Source organism: Kogia breviceps, chromosome 7, assembly GCF_026419965.1.
Source record: "Kogia breviceps isolate mKogBre1 chromosome 7, mKogBre1 haplotype 1, whole genome shotgun sequence".
Lineage (NCBI taxonomy): Eukaryota > Metazoa > Chordata > Mammalia > Artiodactyla > Physeteridae > Kogia > Kogia breviceps.
In genome coordinates, this window is record NC_081316.1 from 16478129 (window position 1) to 16491967 (window position 13839).

At 58.5% G+C, this 13839-nt stretch overlaps 1 protein-coding gene across 2 annotated transcripts; it reads right to left on the minus strand.

Moving 5' to 3' along the window:
• Positions 1-6301: 6301 nt before the first annotated feature.
• On the minus strand, positions 6302-8862 carry CD248 (CD248 molecule). Of its 2 annotated transcripts, XM_067037614.1 has the most exons (2): positions 8707-8857; positions 6302-8574 (listed from the first exon to the last, which is right to left on the minus strand). In XM_067037614.1, exons 1-2 carry the CDS (start codon positions 8844-8846, stop codon positions 6585-6587), a joined length of 2130 nt encoding a protein of 709 aa, XP_066893715.1. In that variant the 5' UTR covers positions 8847-8857; the 3' UTR covers positions 6302-6584. The 2 variants fall into 2 exon arrangements, with proteins under 2 accessions (XP_066893715.1, XP_058925423.1); XM_059069440.2 differs by having other exon boundaries at positions 6302-8862.
• Between the last annotated feature and the right edge of the window lie 4977 nt (positions 8863-13839).

Below are 13839 nucleotides of genomic sequence, written 5' to 3' on the forward strand. Positions count from 1 at the left end.
GGAGAATCTCTTGGACCCGGTGACACATCAGTCTGTGAGGTTGGGCAGCGAACAGGTGGGATAGACTGATTTTACCATTCCGTTCTCGGAAGCCTCGGAAGTTTTTCCTCGGTATTATTCCAAGGAAGTCTGACTCTTCCCAGTGTGGCCAGTGCTAGGTCGGGGCTGGAGTGAACCCTCTGAAAAAGCTGCTGTCAGATGCCTGCATTAGAGTAAGAAAATCCAGCTTCCCGTAAGGCCCTCCAAGACAATCCATGCGTTAAGACCTAAATCTTTACTTTCTGCTGCCTCGTAGCTACCCCCAAAGCCAGGTTTGCCTCTTCTCCACAGGCTTCTGTCATTCATCTTGGGAGTGATGTCATCTTTCTAATCTGACTTTGCCCACCCACAGGTCCATTTTGTTTTGGGGTTTTTTTTTAATGTTTATTTATTTTCTTATTAGTCATCCATTTTCTACACATCGGTGTATACACATGTCAATCCCAATCTCCCAATTCATCACACCACCACCACCGCCTCCCTGCCGTTTTGTTTTCATTTTCCTCCTTCTCATTAGCTATCATGGGACAAAGCGGGCAATGGAGTAGAGCAAGGGGGAGGGGAAGGGTCCCAGGCACCCGCAACCTCGCACCTCCTTCCCACTCCTCTCAGGTGTCCTCCATCAGATTCCTGGCGTCTAACAAGATCCTTCCTTTGATGCAGGGCCCATGCACTGCAGCAAACTCGTGGGGATGCCATGAAATATTATAAAACTTTGAGGGAAACACAGAGATACGGGATATCTGTCAGGCAGCTGGCAGTTTCAACATCGGATTGCACTACGTTCCTTCAATGACATAATATCTTTGCACAGCTGGATTTTTGGCAGCTGCCATGATAAAAAGCAAGTACCACAGGGAAAGTCAGTGCGGAACAGGAAATGAAGGTGACGATGTCCTGTCTCACTCCAAGTTTTGAGAAGTGGTGCACACACCCATCAGCAAGTGATTGTGGTTACTTAAGAATAAAATATTTTTGTATCTTTCAATGTATGTGTATTATTTTCTCAAATGACCACTGAGGTATTAAAACACAAGTACTTCTTACATCATTTGAACCTATTTATTTTAAATGGAACTGTTGGGTGACCAAGGGACGCCATGAAAAAATCAACTGAGACACTCAGGACGTGGTGAACCGACAGTGTTTGGGAACCTCTGCTGTAGGACTTGGTGGGCATAGGATGTCAGTTTCTGTGGATTCAGCTCTCCCATGATCAGTTTCTGGACTCTGTCTTCAGGGCTCCCCACTGCCAGCTAAAGCAGACAGCACTTCCTACAGGAGGTTCTTGCAGCCACCCTGAATGTCCTCATAGGCTTCCAGCAAGAAACCTGCCCCTCCTCATAGAGAGAACTTTCTCGTCTCCAGCAGATTATTGTGGCTATCATGGGTATTATAGCATGCCCATTTTTCAAGTGAGGAACGATTAGGGAACCTGCCTAATGTCCCCAACCCTCAGGTAGTGGAGCTGGAATCAAAGCAAGGCTGTTTGGTGCAGCGTGCCTAGTCTTTTGTTTTTTGGCTGTGTTGGGTCTTCATTGCTGCGCGGGCTTTCTCTAGTCGCAGAGAGCTGGGGCTACTCTTTGTTGTGGTGCACGGGCTTCTCATTGCGGTGGCTTCTCTTGTTGTGGAGCTCTGGCTCCAGGCACGCGGGCTTTAGTAGTTGTGGCGCACGGGCCCCGTTGCTCCGCAGCAGGTGGGATCTTCCCGGACCAGGGCTCGATCCCTTGTCCCCTGCATTGGCAGGTGAATTCTTAACCACCGCGCCACCAGGGAAGTCCCTAGGGTGCCTGGTCTTAACCACTGCCAGTTGATCTCCTGGAAAGAAATTCCCAAACTCACAAAAATCACGCTAAATCATGGCCACTCTCAGGGGCCCTAAAGCTGCCTCTGGTCTGGGCCCCTTGTCTGGATCCCACGAGGTCACAGGCCATGCCTCACTTAGCATCATCATTCCCCCAAACCACAACAACTGACTGTGAGGAAGGCTTCACCTGCCCCCCCCCACCCAATCACATCATGATCAGCCTGGGAGCCCACATCTTGCAGCCTCACCCCTAAAAGCAAGTTCCCTGGGAAGTGGGCATTTTCTCATCAGAGACATGGCGGTCATTATGCACTGGCTCTGCTCTAGGGGTGAGGATCACAGAATCTACCTGGATTCAAACCTCTACTTGCTAACTTGGTCAAGTAGAGCAGGTGGCTTAACACAAGGCACTCAGGCAAGTGCTTTCAGCTTCCTCATTTATAAATTGTGGTAAAAATGGCAATTCTTGGGGATTGTTATGGTTCTTAAATGTCCTTTTTTTAAAAAATTTACTTATTTTATTGATTTATTTTTGGCTGTGTTGGGTCTGTTGCTGCGCGCGGGCTTTCTCTAGTTGCGGCGAGCAGGGGCTACTCTTTGTTGAGGTGCGCAGGCTTCTCATTGCGGTGGCTTCTCTTGTTGCGGAGGCGGGCTCTAGGTGTGTGGGCTTCAGTAGTTGTGGCACGTGGGTCCAGTAGTTGTGGCTCGCGGGCTCTAGAGCGCAGGCTCAGTAGTTGTGGCGCACGGACTTAGTTGCTCTGCGGCATGTGGGATCTTCCCGGACCAGCGCTCGAAGCCGTGTCCCCTGCATTGGCAGGTGGATTCTTAACCACTGTGCCACCAGGGAAGCCCTTTAAAATGTGCTTTAAATGCTATGGTTCTTAAAAGATTCTTAAATGTAAAGCCCTTAGAATTGGGCTAGGCATATAATAAGTGCTGCAAGCATCTACTATTATTTTAATTATTATTTGGCACCAAACCCCACTCGCATTTGTAGAGGCCAGGACACCAGAGGTGGAATCCCCTCTGGAAGGCATCCCACTCCCCAGGCCTGAGTTTGCCGGGGGTGGTTCTGAAGCAGGGAGCGCTGGCACCTAGTTGAGCTCAGTAGGTGTTAGTTCCAATCCCCCTCAATTATAGCTCCCCGGTCTGTTCCAATATTGTTTGAAGAATATTTTATTGAGTTCCTAGCGCTGAACTCCAGAGTCTCCAGGGCTCCCTGGAGACCCCCCCCAAACCCCGTCTAGTGTAGGAGTCAGCAGACTAATAATTTCAAATGTAAGGATGAGCACTGATATAGAGGGCAGCCTTGAGATGAATTCCGCTCCAGAAACTGTGACTGTCGGATCCCAGCTGAGGACCTCTGAGCCCAAACCCACTCCCTCCCGCCAAACACACACCCCTGTGAAAGGTGTCCACACATCCGAGCGCTAGTTGGGGGAAGGGAGGGCCCAGCACTAACAGTTCTTGATCCCCAGGTGAGACGCTGTGCTTTCGCCCCTGGGAAACAGGATTCAAGGGGAAGAACAGCAAGAGTCCCACCAGCTGCTATAAAGACTGGCAGGGACAGCCTCAGCTTGAAGACCAATGTGAAGCCCTCTTGGGGTCTTCCAAATACGACGGAGGCCACCTGCGGGCAGATCTGCCGTTTTGCCGGGGGAATTCGGCAGATATTACAGTAATATAAACATTTAATAAATTAAGCAACTATTTCATTGAACACTAGTGTGCTCTGGGAGAGGCCGGACTGAGGCTTTCTGGTGGCTTCAAGCCACCGAAAGTAGGTGGCGCCAAAGGCCCATTCATGGACACCGTCCGCCGGACTCTTGATACCGTCTCGGAGCTCCCTCCAAAGAACCCGCGATCCAGACGAACGAAAACCGGAGGCAGGGAAGGAGAGTGGGCGCCCGGGTCGGGTCCAAGGGGCATCCTGGTCAGTAGGGTTCGGACCCAGTAGTCTGAGCATACCCAGAGGCAGTGAGGACTTCGAGGGTCCCAGGTCCGGAGCGGGCATGGCTTCCGTCCTGAGAAGGTGGGGCCTAGGGTGGGTGGGGCTATACATTAACAGGAGGCGGAGCCTGAGAGGAGAGGTTGGGTTACTTTCTCTGCGGGGTTGATGCCTGTGCTCAGAGCCGCAGAGAGCAGCGCTCTGGGTGGGCGGGACTTAAGGGATCATCAAGGGCGGGGCTTCTGGGCACTCTTAGCGGGAGGGCCCTGGGGCTCTGTGTAGGTGGGCCATTACCTCAGTAAGAAGCGAAAGTGTGTTAGCCATACGTGGGCGGAGCTCTTTCCCTGGTGAGGCCGGTCTGGGGTCCCGACCCTACGATTTTGGATGCTGGGGAGGGGGCGTGGCTTGTAGCTGGGGGTGTAGCCTGAAGAGGTGCTAGAATGGAACGCGGTGAACTCCTGGAGGGCGGAGTTTGAATCTCTACCGGACAGAGTTAATGTTTCTGCGGGATTCCCTACACTCGCGGACCTAGTCCCCAGCTCTGCAGAGGGCGGAGCTGCGTGAGGAGAATGTGTAAACTCTGAGCGGAGTTCATACCGCCTGGAAGCTGCAACTAATAACTGCCGTTCTCCTTGCGCAAGCTGCGCTTAGGAGGCGGGGCTATGGCCCTGGTGGGCGGGGCCTAGGTACTGCCTTGGCCGGGGCGGAGCTGATAGAGCAGAGGGGCGGGGTAACCGCTCGGCGAGAACCTCTGAGCTGGCAGGGGGCGAGGCTTGTGGCCTTGGAGGGCGTGGCCTCGAGAGTTCCCGAGGGGACGCCAGACAGCAGTGGGTGGGCGTGGCTCGTAGCTCCGAGAGGCCAAGCTGATAGTGCAGGCCCGGGTCGCGCCTGGAGGAGGCGGGGCCCGAGTCAGTGGGCGGAGCCTCAAACGCAGCTCTGGGTCTGGCGGAGCCCCATTTCGGCGCTAGTGGGGGCTCTGCCCTGGGAGGCTGTCTGTTTAGGGCCGCACGCAGCTCTGCATCTGGTGCTCATTACAGGATGACAAAGAGCCGGCTCTGGGCCCCCTTCCCCACTCCCATCCCCGCCCTCTGACAGCAGTGCTTTTAACTCCTTCCTGCCCTCGGGGCGCTGTGGATCTCCTGCCCAGGGATACCGGAGGGAGCTCTAGTTCTTCCCGTCCTGGCCGGCTTTGTCAACCCCCAGGCTACGCCCCCCATCTTCTTCTCAGACCTAGGCCTTTGGACCACCTCGCGACCCCCACTTCCATCCACTGAACCTCTCCGGCGGCGCCTCCAACGTTAAAAGCTTGGGCTGGATCTGTCGGGGCGTCTGGTTTGAGTTAGGGGAACGTGAGAGGGGGGTGGTGCGTAGCGTTCCCTCCGCCCCCTCCGTGCCGCCCCCCACCCCGCACCCCTATTCGTCCCCAACTCCCGCGCCTCCTCTCCTGGGCCCTTGGGGCCCAGCTCAGCCTTCTAGCCCAGGCCCAGCCCCTGGGGTCAGAGGGTGGCAAAGGGCACTGCGTAGGAAAGGGGGGCTCTGGGTCACCCCTCCTCGCCTGCCCAGGTGGTCGTGGTGGCTCTGCTCCGTCCTAATTAGAGGTCCCTTAGAAGCTGCAACTGAAAAATCACAGAGGTGGTGGGAACCCACGCCTCCCTCTCCCCCTGCCACACCTCCCCCTCCTTGGTCCCCCCAAGGCAATGAGCCCAGGATGAGGGAGGTTGCTGGGTCCCCACAGGCTGTGATTTTTTTTTTTTTTACCATCCCCTCCTCCCGTTCATGGCACATCTCAGCCTGGAGCAGGCTGAGCCTTGCTCCGTCTGCAGTTCTCCCTCTCCCAGCACCATCCACACAGATAAGGGCACAGTGTGGCCCAAGATTGGAAGGCCTTGCTCAGGAGGCTGCCCAGGGAGCTGGGTGTGGGATCTCGCTCCTGGGTTCCTGGCTCTCCGCAGCCCAGCTTCTAGGCTCTGACTCCCACTGCCTCCCCAGAGCAGAGAGGAGGAGTGCCTCCCATCACCTACAACCCAGGAGGGTGACAGCACCCTTGACTCAAGCCGCCTGAGCCGCAGCCACCAATTTCTGGGTGGCCTTCGGGCCGGGGAAGGGAAGTACCAGAGCTCACCCTCTAGACCGCCTTCACTCCCCAGAATCACCAGGCCTAGAACTTGCCTTTGACCCCCTAAACCCCAGTTTGGCTCCAGTTCAGCAGAAGCCCTCATTCCAGATTCAGTCCCACCTTCTAAGAGTTATGGTAAAAAGAGGAATGAACCAATATGAAATTCTCTTCATGCCGAACCTCCCACTCCTAGGCTCTCTGTGTGAACTCGGGCAAAGTTCTGACCTCTCTGGGCTCCTGTTTCCCTGAGAATCTCTAAAGCACACCACCCTGCCTTGAGGAGTCTTACCTTATTTCCTGGGAAGCCCAAACAAGCTGAAGGAAGATCCCCTCCTTCTTTTTTCTGAGTCCTCCCAGACCCTCCCCTCAGGCACCAACGGGGGTCAGGAGCTTTGGGTGAGGTTGGCACCCCGTTTATTGGAGAAGACCCCAGAACCCACCCCCTGAGGTCCTGGGGGGCCTCGGCATCTCCTCCATCGTGAGTGCTGGGCCGGGAAACAGAGCTCCCAAGAGTCAGGTCTAGCAGTTGACTGAGAGAGGAGCCTGGCTGGGCCCGGGGGACCAGGAAGCCTTCTGTCCAGCTGGGCAGCCCCCCGTGGGTCCCTGGTGCAGCCTGGCCCATGTGTCCAACGCATGCCCCTTCGCCCACCCCACGGAGCGGGGGCTGCGCCCCATCACACGCTGGTTCTGCAGGTCTGCACCCCTGTGAGGCTGCCCCGGTGGGGCGCGGGTTCCGTTGAGCCCTTGCTCCCGGCGTGGGTGACCCAGCGATAGCAGTCAGTCACGCGCTTATTGGGCGCGTGGGGGCCACAGCGGGTACAGTACACGATGCCCAGTGCAAGTAGGACCACCAAGAAGACGCAGGTTGGCACTAGGAGTGCCACCAGCAGCCACCGATCATCCCTGCGGCTGCGGCCTGCTGGACTGGCCTCCCCCAGGGCTGTGGGGACCGCCGAGGGCAGCCACGGGGCCAGGTTGGGGTCAGGGGTATCTTCCCTTGGGACTTGTGGGGCTTTGGAATGGGGTTGTGTCAGGCTAGCGAGTGAGGTCTGGTTAGTGGGGCTCTCTGAGGGCAGGGGAGTGTGGAAGGCTGGGGGTAGGGTGGCAGCAGGCACGGGGACTTGATGGGCAGGCGACACAGGGGGCCTGGAGGTAGTGGTCAGAGAAGGCTGGACAGTGGAAGTAATGGGATGGTGGGTGGCCTGGGCTTTGAGGACCGGGATACCTGGGGTCACAGGGGTTTGACGGGTGCTAGAGGTGGTGACCAGAGGGGCGTGGTTAGCTGGGATTCGAGGCAAATGAGTGGTGTTCTGGGTATCAACGACCTGGGTGTCTGGAAACATGGGGGACTGGTGAGCAGGGAACAGTTGAGGATATTTGGCTGAGATAATTGGGGGCCGGTGGGCAGGGGTCGGTCCTGGGTGTGTGGCAGAGATGACGGGGGGCCGGTGGGCAGACGGCAGATGGGGATAGTTGGCTGAGATCTTGGGGAACTGGTGGTCAGAGGGCAAAGGTGGCTGTACTGCAGGGATCACAGGGGGCTGAGGGGCAGGGGGCAGGGATGGACGCGTGGCAGAGACCACCACAGGCCGGGTGACAGAGAGCACTGAGGAGTGGTAGGGGACCCTCGGGGCACTAAGCGGGGGTGGCCAGGTGGGGTCCAGGTAGGGCATCCGTGACTCTCTGTCCTCTGGGAAGCTAGGTCGATAGGCCATGCCAAAGTCAGGTGACTGCGTGGCCTCCATCCACGGGATCCCCGGCATCTCTGTCCAGCCACCGTCGAAGACCTCCCAGGTTTCATCTTCATCCTCTTCCTCCTCCCCATCATCCAGCAACTCGTCCCCAAGGTCCTGGGAAGCCCGGGCACCCACGGCCCCAGTGGGGCTGCAGCTGATGCCGTCAGCCTCCAGCTCGTGGCCCTCGCTGCAGTAGCACTCGAAGCCACCAACGTAGTTGACGCACATCTGCTGGCACACGCCGGCGATCTGGCATTCGTCTGTGTCCACGCAGCGGTGCGGCTCGTCCTCGGCTGGCCGGAAACCCAGGCGACAGTGGCAGCTGTAGCCCTGTGGCCCTCCAGGCTCACACTGCTGCTCACACAGGGCGTGGGCACAGGGGTCCTCGCAGCTGCGCCCGTCCACCGCCAGCCGGAAGCCCTCGGTGCAGCGACAGGACACCCGGCCGGCCGCCTCCTCCACGCACTCGTGTTCACAGCCGCCGTTGTCCGGGCCGCAGCCGGTACCGGGGCACAAGGGCCCAGTCCGCGACCAGCCCACGCCACCGTCAGGCTGCTTCACGCAGAGCAGAGAGGCTTCTCTGCCAGCCCGGCACGGCACGGCAGCCACAGAGCCGAAGGGCAGCCACTGAAACTCTGCCGAGACCAGGTGGAAGGGCGTGGTGTAGACGGCGGGGCCGGCCTGGCCTGCCTCATCGGGCAGCGCTGGGCAGGAGCCCTCGAAGCCAAACTGGCACAGGTAGCCATCGACGGCCAGCGTGCACGAGCCCTCGAGCCAGCGATGCTCGCCGCTCGCCTCAAGGGCCGCGCAGCGCTGGGCCGGGCAGGGCCCCCCCGTGGCGGGCTGCGCCCAGTTGGTGAAGGCTGTGTCCTGGTCCCCTGTGGTCCACGTGAAGCCCCGCAGCGGGCGCTGCGGCTGGCAGTGCCGGGCCTGCCGCTGCAGCCCGATCCACAGCAGCCGGCTGGCCGGGCCAGAGCCCACCAGGCTGTCCACGCGCCGGGCCTCCTCGGGGGTCCGCGGCGTGGCCAGGTCGCCCCCCAGCTCGCGGCAGGCCCGCCAGGCCTCCAGGAAGGTGCGGCGCCGCGGGAAGAGCGCGTAACAGCTGCCGGGGCCGCAGGCAGCGCGGGGCTCGGCGGCCCAGGGGGCCTGGCCCAGCGCAGGCACCGCGGCCGCCCAGGCCAGCAGCAGGCGCAGCAGCATCGCGACGCCCCCCGACTGGCCCAGGCCCGGCCGGCAGCCGCTCTTGACAAGGGGCGGGACTGGGGCCTCCGGTGGGCGGGCCGGGGGCGGGCCCGGGCCGGCTCAGGCCTTGTAAGGAGTGGGCTGGGGCCGCCGCCAGCTCCCTGCTCCCGCTCCCCCGGGGCCGCCGGAGCAGGAAGCAGTCGGGCGGGGGGCAGGGGTGGGGGGCGCTGGGAGTGGGGGCAGGGGACGGGAGGAGGCGCTGCTAACGGGCAGGGAGTCGAGGAGAGGAGGCTGGACGACCCTCAGAAAACTCCAGCGCCGTCTGGGGCTCTTGGCGGCGGGGTGAGGTCGCTTCCCAGAGACTCACAGAGACCCCAGCCGGGACACACCGACCTCATCACACCCGCGAGCAACTGCTTGTCATGTGTGTGGAAACACGCTCTGACTCGCTCTCACATCACACACGTGTGCATGCTCCTCCCCACACACAAGAGCACTGTCTCGATGCTCTGTCGCTTCGTCCCAGAGTTGCACCTACTCTGACATGCTAAACCCTTCAGGTGTACGTGCGAACGTGGTGTGGCGGTCTGCAGGCCCTAACACAGGAAATCACCCATCTTCGCATGCAGGCCCTGGATGCGGGAAGCACCTCGATCACGCGGGGCGTGGGCATCCGCAGCCCTCATTTATATACTGAGCTCCTCCCTCTGCCCTCAAGCCTCCTGGCTCCAGCTGGACCGGGTGTTGGGGGTGGCCGGGGAGGGAGGAGGGGCAGGGCGCTGCCCTCCCTTCACCTCTGCTCAGCCTGGGGCCCTGGGAACCTGGACTGAGAGGGGGAGGAGGCGGCCCCCAAACAGGAAATGCCTCTTCGGGCTCCCTACTGCAGGAGCGCAGGGTGCGTGGGGGAGGGGGTGGGCAGGGTGAGCAGCGCTGGCTGGGAGGGGACTGGTGAGGGGCCATGTATGGACATGGGGCACACGATGGTACACACGTGTGTGTGACACAGGCGTCACGTGTGGAGCCCTCCTTGCCCCCACACAGGGCCTGCTGCGTAGGCCTGGCCGGGGTCCTCATCCCGCCCCTCCTGGAAGCCTCTGGAGGCATGTGTACTGAGCCCATTATTCAGGATGTTCCCTGGGGAGCTGGTTGTCAGATTAACCCTTGCGCACCCACTGCGCTCTTAGCAGAAATTTGAGCCGGGGCGGGGATGCTGAGAAGAGGTTCTGCCCCTCAGCGTGCTGTCCTGATCCGGCTTCCCACTCTGCCACAATGGGCTGTGTGACTGCAGGAAGTCGCTGACCTTCTCTGGGTCTCCATTTTTCTTACCTATGAAACGGGGCTAACGTGTCAGGGCCCTTCAGCTCAGCAGGGCTATTGTATCACGGCACTCAGTGTGTGCAAATATGCTTTGTCAGCTGCAAAGCATGAGACAAATGTTCCTTAGTCTTCTGAGCGAATCTGGGTTGGGGGGGGGGGGCAGGGGATGGAACCAGGGCGGCTTTGCTAACCTCCTTACAGTGGCAGGGCTGGCCTTGCAGATGCGGCCAATCCCCTTGAGAACCAGGACTTTAGAAGGGTTAGGAAGGCCGTTCTCTCAAGGTTTACATCTGGGAAGCACAGAATCATCCCCCTTCTCATGAGAGGAAAGTCACTTTGGGGCAGGTCATCCTTCCACTGGCTCAGACCCAAAGCCTTGAGGTCATCCTTGACTCCTCTTTCTCCCACATCCCACATCCAATCTCTCAGAAAATCCTGTTTGTCTTCACCTTCAGAACAGATCCAGAATCTGACTGCGTCTGACCACCTTTGCCACCCATGTCTGGCCCAAGCCACTACACTTGTCCATTTAGATTCGTGTGACACCCTCTCCTCTGGTCTCTCTCTTGCCTTCTCCATCCTGCCAGAGGGATCTTTTTAAACCCCAAGTCAGATCCAGTCATTCTCCTGCTCGGAACCCTCGAGGCCCCCCGTCTCACTCAGAAGAAAGGCCAGCCTTTACCATGCTCGGCCTCCAGGCTCTTGTGATCTCCCCGCAAACTCCCTCTCTCCTCCCTCTCCCTTCCCCTCATTCCCTCTGTCCCAGCCCCTCTGGCCTGTGGATGTTCCTTAAACTCACCAGGCACATGTCTACCTCAGGGCCTTTGTATTGGCTGTTCCTCTGCTTAGAACACTCTTCCTGCAAGATGCAAAGTCTCTGCTTCTTCACTTTCTTCAGATCTCAGCTCAGGCATCAACATCCCAGACCACCACCCTCCTCCACCATACCCTGGGGCTCCCTGGCCCCCTGGTCTTGTTCCACTTTTCTCCTTTGCACTTACTCCTATCTGACATGGTATATATTTGCTTGCTGGCCTGAATTCCCCAATAGCCAGGGTTTCTCGCCGTCAGTATTATTGAGATTCAGGGCTGGGTCATGATACCTTCTAGAGACTGTGCTGTGCATTGTCAGATGTTTAGCAGCATCCCTGGCTTCTGTCTAGATGCCAGTAGCATCCCTCCAGTTGGGACAATAAAAAATGACTCCTTGGGACTTCCCTGGCGTTCCAGTGGTTAAGACTCCACGCTTCCAGTGCAGGGAGCGCAGGTTCGATCCTGGGGAACTAGGACTCGCGGTGCGGCCAAAAAAAAAAAAAAAAAAGACTCCAGTCATTGCCAAATGTCATGTCCCCTGGGGGCAGCATTGCCCCTAGTGGAGAACTCCAGCCCTAGGAGACTGCGAGTTCCATTTTGGCAGGGTCACTGTTTTATTTCCTACTGTATCCCCTGAGCCTGGAAAGCTCCTGGCCCACAGATGCTGCTCAATGGGGTTTGCTGAACGAAAGAATGAATGAATGCATGCATGAATGAGTGAGGGAGACTCAGCTAAGTGAAGAATCTGGCTCAGGGCAACGCAGGGGGGTTGATGCGATTCTGCCTGGAGCCAAAGCCCATCTGCTCCCCACATTCACCCAGCCTTCCCCAGAAGTCATACCATCCTAGACCTGGGAGATTCCTGGCAATCAGCAAGCTTCTTTGTGGGTGGGTACACTAAGGCCCGGGGAGTCTCAGAGAGAGTGTATGGCTGGGCTGGGACCAGAACCAAGGCCTCGGACCCTTCTTCCAGTTCTCTTTTTGCTGCAGTGTCCTGAGGAGTCGTTGGAGCGGTCTGAGAGTTGGGTATGATGTCAAGAAATGAGGATGGAAGAAAGGCATGATGGGAAGAAGGCACAGCCTAGACAAAGTTACTGAGCTGGGAGAGCTCAAGATGTGTTTGGAGAATACAAAGGACTCTGCCGGGGCCTGGAGGGAGGTCTCGGGTTAGAGGGACAGTGAAGAGTGGAGAGAAAGTATCAGAAAGGGGGTAGAGGCCTGGCCTGGAAAGCGGTGGAGCTGCCCCTGGAAGGCTGGCCTCCATCATGGGGGTCACAGGGAAGAGGCATGATGAGAGATCCCTGTGGCTGGTATGCCGTGGGTGGAGGGGGGACCGGAGGCCAGGGACCAGTCAGGAGGTTGCTGCAATAGTCTGGGAGAGGGGAGGGAGCTGGCTGGAGATCTGGGTAGCAAGGCGGGGCAGGCTGGGGAAGGCAGCCGCTAGAGGCTCTTCGGGGGCGGGCGGGGGCTGGCCGGAGCCTGGTCCAAGGGTGTGGCGGTCCCAGTCATGATTCGGCAATGGCCAGTGCTGGGGCGTCCGAGGGGAGGCTGCAGGCCGTCTGGCGAGTGGGCGGGTCAGATCAGAGGTCAGGACTACAACCTCAGTGGGGGTGAGGCACTGGGGGGCAGGCAAGCAAAGCAGGAGGAGGAGGGTCAAAGGCCAAATTCCAGATGGCCTGGCTGGGCAAGTGGAGGGAAGCCTGAGCCAGGAGGCGGGAGGTAGTGGGGAGGAGTGGGACACCCTGACCCCAACAAGACTAAGGGTTTGGTAGATAGAGAATGAGACTTGGAGATGCACCTGGGTGCCCAGTTTGGGTGGGCATCTAGCGCTCACCTACCCCCCACCCCCAGGGCCATCCATATTGGGAGAGGTGGGGCGGAGGCTGCCTAAGAATTTCCCACCCTAGGGCTTCCCTGGTGGCGCAGTGGTTAAGAATCCACCTGCCAAGGCAGGGGACACGGGTCGAGCCCTGGCCCGGGAAGATCTCACATGCCACGGAGCGGCTGGGCCCGTGAGCCATGGCCGCTGAGCCTGAGCTCTAGAGCCCGCGAGCCACAACTGCTGAGCCCACGTGCCACAACTACTGAAGCCCGCGTGCCTAGAGCCCGTGCTCTGCAACAAGAGAAGCCTGCACACCACAACAAAGAGTAGCCCCCCCCTCACCGCAACTAGAGAATTTTTAAAAAAAAGAATTTCCTACCCTAGTCAGGAGAAGGTATGTAGTGGGCGCAGCATCATGGATCTGGGGGTGAAGGGATAGAGAAGGGCTTGTCGTGGTCTTCATGCCAGCCCTGTTCAGCCTGACTCATCTTGGTTCCCCCATAGCACAGAGAAGATGCTAACTGATGCAATAAATGCTTGGAGGATGGGGGGATGGACGGATAGATGGATGGGTGGACAGATGGATAGATGGATGGATTTAGGAATGAGTAAGTGGATGGATGGAGAGATAGCTGAGTAGATGGGTGTGTGGATGAGAAAATGTTTAGATGCATGGCTGGGTACAGGGAATCAGGCAGAAATGCTAATTTATAATTAGCTGCCACCGTGATGGATGGCACACTCAGAATGTAACCCTGTGGATCTGTAGACGTGCAGCCCAGGAGGACGGAGCAGCTTGGGCCACCATCAGCAGGGAGCACGTGTGATGCTTCCCTGTTACCACACAGCCTGTTTTCTCTGTTGGGGCCTGAGGCCGGTGTGTCTCCCTGGCTGGGGTGGGGACAGCTCAGGACACCAGGCGTGCCTGACTCACATTGGGAGTCAGGAGGCTGGGGTTCCCTGCTCTGATCATGGCCCTTTTGGGGAGAGAGCACCTCAGGAGGGCCATGGAAACAGAAGCCCACTCCCCCAGAAGGAGCGTTGGCTTCCAGCTACGGG